General features: G+C 33.6%; 1 protein-coding gene across 3 annotated transcripts in view; it reads right to left on the bottom strand.

Moving 5' to 3' along the window:
- The window catches only part of USP53 (ubiquitin specific peptidase 53), an 80,665-nt gene that overhangs the window by 44,620 nt on the left and 23,513 nt on the right, over positions 1-12,532 (bottom strand). For all 3 annotated transcript variants that reach the window (XM_037830558.1, XM_037830556.1, XM_037830559.1), the window contains 4 exons: positions 9,255-9,347; positions 5,748-5,882; positions 2,971-3,084; positions 2,804-2,886 (listed from right to left, as the gene is read on the bottom strand). In XM_037830558.1, coding sequence (XP_037686486.1) covers positions 2,804-2,886; positions 2,971-3,084; positions 5,748-5,882; positions 9,255-9,347 — 425 coding nt within the window. The remainder of the gene's footprint in view (positions 1-2,803; positions 2,887-2,970; positions 3,085-5,747; positions 5,883-9,254; positions 9,348-12,532) is intronic.

Raw genomic sequence — 12,532 nt, 5'->3', positions numbered from 1 at the left:
GCTGAAACATGTTAGCTAATTTTTATCCCCAATGCTCTGATTCTACTTAATTGTAATCTAACTGTCCTAGGCCTGTATTTTTTTTTTTTATTAAATTCAGTTTTATTGAAATACATTCACACACCATACAATCATCCATGGTATACAATCCACTGTCCACAGTATGATAACATAGTTAGTTATGCTTTCATCACCACAATCTATCTCTGAACATTTTCCTTACATCAGAAAGAACCAGAACAAGAATAAAAAATAAAAGTGAAAAAAGAACACCCAAATCATCCCCCCATCCCACTCCCTTTGTCCTTTAGTTTTCATCCCCATTTTTCTACTCATCCATACACTAGATAAAGGGGGTGTGATCCACAAGGTCTTCACAATCACACTGTCACCCCTTGTAATCTTCAGGAGTCCAGACTGCTGGGTTGGAGTTTGGTAGTTTCAGGTATTTACTTCTAGCTATTCCAATACATTAAAACCTAAGAGGTGTTATCTATATAGTGCATAAGAATGTCCACCAGAGTGACCTCTCGACTCCATTTGAAATCTCTCAGCCACTGAAACTATTTTGTCTCATTTTGCATCCCCCTTTTGGTCAAGAAGATACTCTCAGTCCCATGATGCCGGGTCCACATTCATCCCCGGGAATCATATTCTGCATTACCAGGGAGATTTACACCTCTGAGAGTCGGGTCCCACGTAGGGGGGAGGGCAGCGGGTTCACCTGTCGAGATGGCTCAGTTAGAGACAGAGAGGGCCACATCTGAGCAACAACGAGGTACTCAGGGGGAGACTCTTAGGCACCATTACATGCAAGTTTAGACTCTCCTTTGTAGTAATGAGCTTCATAAGGGCAAGTCCCATGCTCGAGGGCTCAGCACATCAAACCGCCAGTCCCAATGTTTGTGACAACATCCACACCAGTCCAGGTGAGGATGTCCAACACATCCGCACCTTTCCCCAGATCCTCGGGGCTGGGGAGGGGGAGGCTGTAAATATATTTTTTATTATCTGCCCAAATTACTCTGGGATGTGTCACTATTTCACTCCAGCCTATACTAACCTACCGTATCTCACTTCCTATTCAAAGTTCCATGCAATTGTGGTGTTTGAACAAATCGACTGTAGAGTTGTACCATTTAGAAAATTTAGATCCTGTACCAAATAGATATCTATTCCCTTGGTCTCATATGGAAGTTGAAGTTTTAAAACACAATCAGTTTCAACCTTTACCCTTTGGCTAGGCCTGTATTTTACATTCAACATCTTAAATATTCTCAAGTATTCAATCATAACTAAAGGTACCCACCCATTCTTCCAAAGCACTTCATGAGTATACCAGAAAGCACTAAATTTAATAAGCTCATTCAATTTGCACATAACGGTTTTGCAACACTGGCGTCATCAGAGTAGTGATTAAGTCAGACAGACCTGGAATTCAATCTAATTCATTCATTTGCCAGTTTAACCTCATGAAACCTTTTTCTTCATCAACAAAATAATGTTTTTAAGATTCAAAGGAGCAATTTATGTAAAGCCTGGAACATAGTAAACATTCCCTTACTGGTATTCAACACATATGATCAATAAAAAGAGACAGTTAATTACAATTCCAAGTCTGGGATTCTGTAATTTGCAGTGTGCACCAGGTAGAGATCGATGGGGATCTAATTATTATTGTCTATGATACTGCCTCAGATCAGTGTGATTTTAGACAAGAGTTTCAAAGTAGAACTGAAATTTTACAATTTTTAATTCGTGGTCTCTCTTGTTCAGAGTCGTTCGCACTTGAAAAAAATCGAGCCTACAAATGACTGACATTTAGAGAATGTTTCTCTAAACCAGTATTTCCCAAACTCTGTTTTGTATGTGTAAGAAAGGTACTAAAATATCCAAATAGTTGTTATTCAATAATCTTTAAGAAATGATGTGTTATATTCAAGAAAGCCAGAAAGTTTAATAATATAATGAAAGGACAAACATATGATATTCTGTTCACTCTGCACACTGATAAACTATTGGTAGCATTTATCAGTTAACTGCTGCACTAATGTATTCTGATTATTGTGTTTTTTGTATTAAGATTTCTGCAAACATTTATGATCTTATTTGAACTTTATCATATATCAAATATTTAGACTCTCAAATACCTGTTGGTGTTCTGGCAGAGTATAATTTTAAAAGTGTTCAAACAGTCATTATAATACAAGGTCTAGCTAGCTAATCCTTCATGAACAGGGAAGGAAGAAAGGAAGGGAAAGAGGGAGGGAAGGGAGAAAGGAAGGGGAAGAAAAAGAAGCGGGCAGGCAGACAGGCATAGCCAATTTTTATCTAAGGTGAATTTTAAGGCTTCAAATGCAACAATCTAACTGAGGATTATTTTCACTTTTTCTTTCGTCCTTTTCTGCTTACCCCAGGTTCCAACACTGTGAGGGGACAAACAGGGAACACACCCACTACAAAGGGAACATCTTAGCAAAAATGAAACCATCTGCAGTTCGTTTACCATTGAGTTTCTTATTTTAAGCTCCCCTTCATAGTTCCAAACACTTGTTATAAATATTTCTTATAAATAAGAGCAACATTTTGACTAATTTTTTGTACATTTCATACAAGTGGTATATATATTAGACTAAATTAGAGCCATCCAACTGAGAGAGACATCATGTAGCACTTCTAATAGTATCATATTTGATAGCCTGAGACAGAGTGGAAATTCACATATATTATGACTTTATAGGATAAATGCTCAATGTGCTTAAATGTGTTAACATCTTGTAAATATCCCTTAATAGGTTCTTACCATAGGGCTGTTGTAGAAATGTACCGTACAAATTCTGTAAAAGGTAAAGGATCTGATGATGCTCCACAGCTACGACACACACACTATAGGTAAAAACATATTTAATTACTTAATTTATTGATCATAAAACATAAATATAATAGAATAAAATAGTTAAGCTGTCTCACCTGTTCATACAGAGTCATAGCAAACTTCTGGTGAGTGATACACGACTTAGAGGTACACATGTCCGCATCTTTGCTTGGCACTATGTGAAAATGAATCCTCTCCAATATAGTTTCCTAATTAAAAAAAAAAAAAATGTAAAGAGTTGCTGATCTTGCAGGGGCCATTTCAAAGTTCAACAATCAATCATCTATCTATCTATCATCTATCTATTTATCTATCTTAGTGAAGAAGTTGTGGGTTTACAGAACAATCATGCATAAAATACAGGATTCCCACATACTGCCCTATTACTAACACCTTGCAATGGTATGGAACATTTTTTACAATTGATGCTAGCACATTTTTATAATTTTATTATTAATGATAGCTCCTGGTTTACAATAGGGTTCACTGTTTCTGTTGTGCAGTTCCATGGCTTTTTTAAACAATGCTATTCTATTACCATATACACAATTGAACACGTCCCCTTCTAACTACATTCAGATACACAATTCAGTGCTGTTAACTACACTCACAACACTGTGCTACCACCACCACCATCTATTACCAAAACACTTCCACTGTTCCAAATAGGAACTCTGCATTTTAAGCCTTAACTCCTTATTCCTTATTCCCACCCCAACCCCTGGTAACCTATACCCCAGATTCTAACTCTATGAGTTTGCTTATTCTAGTTATTTCATATAAGTGAGATCACACAATATTTGTCCTTTTGTGTCTGGCTTACTTCATTCAACATGACGTCTTCAAGCAAAATACAACTCTTTTTAAGTGAAGATTTTCCAGACTGTTACATTTAGTAGTGCTATATATACCACCTGAAAAAACTAGATTCCTCTTTAATCTACATTTCAAATTTTGTTCAAATATTCATCTTTTGTAACATTAGCTTAAAAATTTTATTTAACTAAAGAACGTTACATTATAATGTAACACATGATTTCTAATAAACAGTTTTAAAATTCTTTTAAAAATCAACCCCTGGTGGCTGGCATCTAGAATTTAATATTAGAAAATTAGTATTAGAAAATTTCCTATTTTCACAGCATTCTCATAGTAAGAAAAATTAGACAAAAAAATGCTACTTGGAGCAAAGGAATAAAGTCTGTATAACTTAGATCAAAATATTGATGATAAAGACTTAATATAATTTCTATACTTACACCATAATGCAGAGACTCTGCTATGTAATAAAATTCATATTAAAGTTCAGATTTATAATACAGGTCAATAAGGGGTATTTTTGCCTTTAATGAAATAATCCTCCCTGTTTTACTAAAGCTTAACTAAAGGATTCCCTTAATCAGCTAACTTCTCCCCAGGACATTTAAAACTATTCAATTATTTAAGCCTGGATTTCTGACATTTCATGAATAACCATATCATGCACTAGTACATTGCATTTAAGTGAAATAAAACAAAACTACAGAGTTCAGTATTATGAAAAATGTATTTATTTTAGATTTCAAGCAATGGATCAACTATAAATAAGAGAAATATGAAAAGCATATGTCATTACTGTGAACGCTATTATTGACACATTTTAATCAATAAGGCAAGTGTGCAACATGGTACACTAGTTAAAGAGCTTTCCATTTGTCTAAGAAAACAGTAAAGATGTTCATTAAGAAAAGATAACTAATAATATATAAATGACAAATGAATTCTACAGAAATTCAGAGAATGAATTGGTGAGGTTTGGTTATGCATTATCTAGTAGGAGTGACTTAGGTTGAGCCTTGAAAAAAGGATAGACTGAGAAAGAACGTTCTGAGTATTTCAGGAGCTTAAGCAAAGGTGGTAAAACAGGACTTCAGAAGACAAGTTTGAGGAACAGAGTGGAACCATTTCACTAGGAGGGAAAATTCATGGAGGAAGCAGAGAGGTAAGTTGGAGATTAATTACAAAGGGCTTTAAATGTCAGAGGAAAGAGTTCAGATTTGAATCACAGAACTATGTGAGCAGCAGGCATTAACCTGAAGAAAATTATATTAATTTGGTGACTGTTAAAAAATCAACCGTAAAGAGATAGACAGAAAGGACATTAGTATGGAGACTTAAATGATGCTCCAGTTGGAGGCCTGAACTGGGAAGAAGTAGTTTCAGGGAAATAATGTGAAAAGAAAACCTTAAAAGGGTTTGTGATGGAAGAATCTGTAGAACTTGCTGATAAGAGAGAAGTGGTTATATTTTAAACACAAGTGACATCTATGTTACTGAAACATTTAATTATCAACATACATATTTTAGAAGGTATATAAAGTATGTTCCTGATCAAGAGAATTCTGTACCTATTAATACAGTGGTAACACAGAGCTTCAGAACATCAACTTTAGTGAGTGATTCTAAACCGGGAGTGGGATATATTAGAACTTCTGCTCCTGATAGCTGCCCACAAAGATCCTCCTCCCTCCCAATGAGAATCACTGCATGTTTTGAGAAATGTTATTGCTGGCTCTGTGTTGCACATGTAAACCCTGTGAAGGTAGAACACTGATTTAAGCTATATATGTTTAGCAAGCTTTTTGCTCTAATAAATTTTAAAATATTTTATTAACTTGTAACTCAGTAAAACTTGGGCAGCACAAATGATCAAATTCAAAAGTACAACACAAAACATATAGACTTAAATTGAGCCTTGAAGGATGGATCCACTGACCAGTTCTGAAGCTTTTCCATTATTACAGACCTTATGTTTCATCTCTCTTAAAATGTGCATCATTTAAGGAATGCACACTACTATTCTAACTTCTTAAGGCTTATCAGAAATACTTACAAAGCACTCTGCAGCATCATCCATAAGGCCAAGCTGAAATCGCTGCTCATCTTTGAAGCTTTCTGCAAGAGCATGCCTTATGTTATCCGAAGGAAGCGCTTTTTCTCGACTGTGTTGAAACTGTGCAAATATTGCCTGGAAATCAACAAGTACATCAGTAAGTTTAATGCCAACAACTTTAAAAACACTCCAATATTTTCATTATAACATAGTGACCCTCAAAACACTATACTCAGAAACTAATACAAAAGAGTCTTTTGCTCTAAAATTCTACTCAGAAAGTAATTTTTTTATATCAGTAACATGTAGAAATAGTTAGAACAGCCTCTAAAGTAGTGGAAATCAAATGTTAGTTTGCATAAGAATTAACCATGTAGAGTTTCCAAGTCCCATCCTCAGATATTCTGATTCATTAAGCCTGGATGGAATAAAGCCCATTTTTAAGCCTTTCCCCAGATAATTCTGATGCAGGTAGCTTAAGGAACAGAGTTTTGAGAAAAGCTGCTTTAAATCTAAAAATATACTATGGGAATTAATGTTATATTAAACAAAAACATACACATAATCACCTAACAAAAATTAGAATGAATTCACTTACTAGTCTTAAACATACACACACACACACACACACACACACACACACACCACACACACAGGTGCCCTAAATGAATTTTAAATTTTTTGTTTTTTTCTCTTCTACAGTTTTAAGTAAACTTCAAAACATGATAATTATATACTGACAAAATACTGTTATACTATACTTCCTTTTTTTAAAACAAAGGAAAACGTATATTTTACAAGAAGAGTCAAAGAGATAAATATTACTTTTAATTTTTTAAAAGGGGGTTCTTTTATTTTCAAACAAGTTATCTGCTTTCCTTGGAGAATTATTTCTAAACTAAGTCCAAGAAATTCTGGAAACATCTTGCAAAAACATGACAGTGTAGGTGTTAATCTAGTTTTCCATTTTCTTTACTGAATTTAAGCAAGAAAAAAACTTTTTAATAAGTCCCAGTTTTATGAAGATCATCATGGAGAGGGCAGTAGGGATAAAAGAAAGCTTTTCAGTGACAATCCATCAAATAAGGATTAGTCATATTAAGTTCTACATTAATTAGCTCAAAGAGATATACCTCAAAAGAAAAAAAAATTTTAAGATCAACCTATGTCAGGATAGGAAAATAAAGAATCTGTTCCACTACTGCAAAAAAAAAAAAAAAAAAAATTACAAAAGATTAAAAAATAAAGATGCCAAATGAGATTAGATATCCAGAACCATAATTATTTTAATTACAAAAACTAAAAAAGGAAAAATAATTTTCAGATTTCATTTTTTATTTAGGTAATTAACTTTTCCAGGTAATGTTTAAGATATTAATTGTACACAAGATATTCATTCTTTTGACAAATACTTTTTAATTGCCTAGTATGTGCCAGGCATTGTTATAAATAGAAAATAAAACAGACAAACCCTGTCCTCATGGAGCTTACATTCTAGTTGTAGTGATGAGGAGGGGACACGTAAGTAAGTACATGGTAAGTACAGAATGTGATTAATGCAATAGTGAAAAATAAAGCTGTGTAATAGGGACAGGGATGCTGGGGTAGAACAGAGGAAGGCAGCCTTTTACCTAGGGTGGTTAGGATTTCCTCAGTGATGGGAAAAAAATGAGGAAAGGCATAAAGGAAATAAGGGTGTTAGCCAGGAGCACATCAGGAGGAAAAGCATTCCAGACAGAAATAATAATAATGACAAGTCCCAGAGATGGGAGTCAGCTCTGAGAAACTGCTGAAACAAGGAAGTCAGTCTAGCTAAAGAACAACTCACTGTGTGTGTGTGTGTGTGTGTGGCAGGGGACTGGGGCTATGACAAGTAGGAGACAGAGGTAGATTATGTAGGCGTGTAAAAGATTTAGGCTAGGCAACTGAACTATATTAGTTTTTAATTGCTAAAACATTCAGGATTTAGTGTGGAGTAAATAAAACATGATACTGTGATTTGATCTAAGTTCATTCTTCATCCCCTAACAATAACCCTATTTTGCCATGTTCTAAAAAGAGAATATAAAACTGCCTCCTTTGGTGATTTATTCAAACAACCTTTTCAGAAACAAAGAAATTAAGACATGCAAATAGCTTCCCTCCCACCCTTTTTTGCATGTCTAAGAATATTCCAGAAGGTAAATCTAAATGCATTAATAAAATCTTAAATTCTTAATCCTATGTGACTCATAAAAGTTTAATTTACAACAAATTCGTGGGCAGGTTCCCATGACACGAAATGCTAATATGTACTGGACTGTTTCTGCCTTTCTGTCCCTTCCACCTGTACTCCACAGAGCAGGCACACGGCTATACTTAAAACATACGACGGATTATGTCACTCTTCCAATCAGAACAATCCCATGACTTCCTAGATCACTCAGAGAAAAAGAAGAGACCAAGGTCCTCATACTGCTCTAGAAGGCCCTAAACAATTTGGATCCCTGTTCCAGTTATTTACTTCTTCGCAACAAATCAATTCAAAACTTGGTCACCAAAAATGACATTTTTATCAAAATCTACAATTTGGGCAGGGTTCTGCTTTTACTTGACATGGTTTGGGGCAGTCTGAAGGCTGCTCACTCTCTTCTGGTGGTTGATTCTGGCTGTTGGCTCCGCTGTAGCTGCGGCCAGGACATTACAGTGGCCTTTCCACATGGCTGCTTGGCCTCTCTCAGCATCGTGGCTCACTTCCACGAGTGAGCACTCCAAAAGACAAAGGCAGGTGGAAGCTGAATCAACTATACTAACCCAACCTAACCTCAGATGTCTCACAGCATCATTTCTGCCACATTTTATTTGTTAGAAGTGAGTCATTAAGACTGGCCCACATCCAAGGGGAGAATTATGACACCACCTTTAAAGAAAGAGTACAAAATAATTTGCAGGTATGTTTTAAAGGCTTCCTTGGTGTTCCTTGAATGTCACATACAATCCCACGTCAGGGCCACTGCAGCTGCTGTTCCGCTGTTGCCCAGGATGCTCTTCAGATGTGTAGCCTTTTACTTCACTCAGTCCCCTTTTAAGGTTTTGATTTAAAATGCCACTTTCTCAATGAGGCTTTCCCAGCCACTCAGCATTCTCTACCTCATTCCCTGATATATTTTCCCTCTTTGTCACTTACTACCACCTAACATACTATGTATTTTGCTTAATTATTATCTTCTCCACCACAAGAATGTAAACTCCAAGAGAGCAGGAATTTTTATGAGAGGTCAATAAACATTTATTGAAGGAATAAAGAATTCTTTAAAATTAATGAAAATAATTTTCATTACAATTTTATGCTATTTAGAATATTAACCCCCCAAATAGTCATACATATTAAGAATTAGTCTTCAAAACTATAAACCACTGGGCAATGAATTTAATTAAAAATAAACTGACCAAATATGCCAACTATCAAATAAGTTAAATTTTGGAGAAACACTTGATAGTACTTTTTCAGGACTATCAAAAAGTTACCTTCAATGCACAAAATATGCAGGCATCTCCCTGACAAACATGTCCAGTCAGAACCCGCAAGCTTCGTCGGAATATGTCCAACTGCCATAAAACCTAAGAAACAGTGAGATGTGAAGGAAAAAGAAAGAGCAAGATTTTTCTTACTGTGAGGAGATTTAGATTTAGATATTTTTAAAATGTCAGAAGGTTAACAACTAATGCCTTTTAATCACTTGTATATAATCAGACATATACAACCACTAAACATAATAGCAAGTATAAAACTGCTACTTAAATGTAGTGCATATATAAAACATAAATTTAGAAGATATTTTAATTGATCTACATCTAAAAACTATGGCAGGGATAGAGCAAGAAAAAGCTAACTACTCAGTTCAGGATTTGATATGAAAAGGAAACATGGGATACTACTAAATGGAGGATTTCACAGAGACATGAAAGAGGAAATGATTATAAATACTTGGAATAAACTGAAATTTAGTAAAGAAATACAATTGGAGTTTAAAACCAGGGTATAGTAAATAGGGGTCAGCATGTTGTGGCAAGAAAAAAGGCCTGTGTGGTCACGGTACACAGAATAAAGAAAGGGCATCTGTATGGTCATGAGGATACAGCAAGGTAAAAAGCAGTGGTTAACAAATAACCAGAATGTATTTGCTGCAATTATCCACTTATCATCTGCTAATAACAGACAAAAACAAAATAAATGATAAAGACTGGGGAAATAAATCAGACCGGTACTGAAATTTTTCCATTCTGAAAAACTTAAAATTTGTTCAATGGAGAAAGTAATAGTTCCTGCCTTATAAGGGTCTTAGAGGGACTAAATATTTTTAATTGTTTACAGTTGTGCCTGGTATATAGTAGGCATGCAATGAATGCCAACTACTTTTTGTTGCCAATTATTACCATTCAACAATTAAGATCTTCAGATTTCCCTGTATCTTTTAGTCATTTCCTCAAACATATCTAAAAAAAATCCATTCACAATCGCTCAATTTTCCCAACTAAATACAAAGATTAATAAAGATAAATTGATTTTAATTAGTTTCCTATACTTTCAACTTGTCAATAACTAAAGGCTACTTCAGAATTTCCCTTTGAAAGTTACTTTTTCTTAAAGCATAACTAATAGGATCCACTTACCTATCATAAATAACACAGTGTTTTGCAAAGCACTTGAAGATGTTTAATAACTTTTTTGCATATCATACCATTTCCATTCATATCATATCAAATCATATCATAATAAATACTATTTTGAAACCTATTTTACCAAAAAATAGGATGAAGATCAATGACAGCACAACTTTGGGAAGTAGCACATCACTGTGATTAATAATACAATCTGAGAAGGCAGGCTGCCTGGGTTCTTACTCTGGCTCTACTGGTATCAGGTCTTGGGCTGCCTTGTGCAAAATACTCTGTGACTTGGTTTTCTCATCAGTAAAATGGGGATACTAATAGTACCTACCTCTTGGGGTTGTTTTAAGGATTAATTTAGATAAAACATGTAGTCATCAGAGAAGCACACAGTAAGAACACAATAAATGTTAGCTATTAAATACTGTAACTTTACTTTTAATTTAAGACCATATCAAAATGTCATATCTACTTAATTGTGCCATTTTCTCATCAGATAAAAGTTTAAAATATTCACCTGAAATAGAAAACTCTCTTGAATCTATTTCTAATGTTAGTGAAGTGAGTCTTTCAAATATAACTGGAATGTTTTCCAGGACTAGCAAAAATTTTAAGTTACACTGGATCAAACTCACAGAAAAAATATTTTATGTGATTTCTTTTAAATTCTTTGTACATTATTTAATATAATAGTTAAAAACATACTTCAGGAAATCCATATCATAAAATATTTGAAATAAAATTAATCCTTATCCTATATCATTTAAAAATGTTGACTATATTCTACCATGTTTAAAATATTTAAAGCCTAAGCTCATTGTTGGCCTAAGTTTTTAGCAATAATTTTTGTACTTTTCTTTTGCATTATTTGCATGTAGCATTTTAACATATTATCTAACAAAATTAATGAAGTTATTTTTGAATTTTTTATTTATATGCATTTCTTATTTCCTTATTCCCCACACACCCACACAGATTTATATGTACTTGCATCTAATATAGGAATATATACCTTTTATCATCCTCCTCGCTTCAAAATAATATGAAAATAACTTAGAATTAAATAATGAGAAATGGCATAGATTCATTTTTCTGACTTACATTAGACCCATATGATTTTAATAATATTTGCTTTTAGTAATTTTTTAGAAGATAAAACTTTATGTTCCATAATTTATTTTTCAGTTTTTCAAATTATTCCTCAACTTGCATATTAGCATCATATCTTGAATTTTTAAAAATGAAATCAGGCTTTTTCTAACAAAAAATCTATTTGAATAGGTGTTTTGTCAATGAGGACTGGCTTTGCAAATTAGTTTTCATGGCAGACATCTTTCATATATTATATGGGCTACACTGGCTGCTCCAAGAGTTTTACAAAAAATATTTTAAAGCACGCAATAGAATATAAGCATTATTCAAAAATAAAACAAACTATTGATAAAGATGCATCCAAGTAAATAAGATTTAGATTTTTGAGCATATAAGTGCCTTTGGGTAACAAAATAACATATAGTCGGCATTTAATAAGTCTTTTTGATAAACTTCCCCCAAATAGAGAAAGCTAATGACTCTAAATCTTTTTTTCACATCAAGTGGTTCCTAATTCATTGTTCAACTAAAGAAGAATGTCACTAAATTGTTGGCTGATAGATCATTAAAAATAATTTTTTATCATGTGGCTTTTTGCATTTAACATAAAATTAACTCTAAGAATTGAGTGACATGGTAATGACAAAACTCATTCCCTTCTCATGTTACCTATTTATGTGAACAAGTTTTTCAGCATTTATATGTATAAAAATGAGAAACTAGAACATAATTGATACCGAACTGTGCTTACCCTAGTAATAAGTAATATTTATTCACAAATATTTGGGCTAATTTTTTTTTAAAAGCCTCATTCATTCCACTAAGGAATCTATTTCCAATAAATTTTATTGTAATTATTTAGCAAAATTTGTTACATGTTCGTTTATCAATTGAACTAATAAATAATGATAATGAAACCTAGAAGAAAAGAATTTTAAGACTTCGATCCCTATGATCAAAGGCAATTTTACAAAATTAAGCTTTCAATTTACATAGATTTTTGCAGATAAGTATGAAAAGTGACAAGCATAAAAATATAATGG

Source organism: Choloepus didactylus, chromosome 3 (assembly GCF_015220235.1).
Source record: "Choloepus didactylus isolate mChoDid1 chromosome 3, mChoDid1.pri, whole genome shotgun sequence".
Taxonomy (NCBI): Eukaryota; Metazoa; Chordata; class Mammalia; order Pilosa; family Megalonychidae; genus Choloepus; species Choloepus didactylus.
Note: the sequence above shows the minus strand (reverse complement) of the source record. Positions and strands in the feature narration are given on the sequence as shown.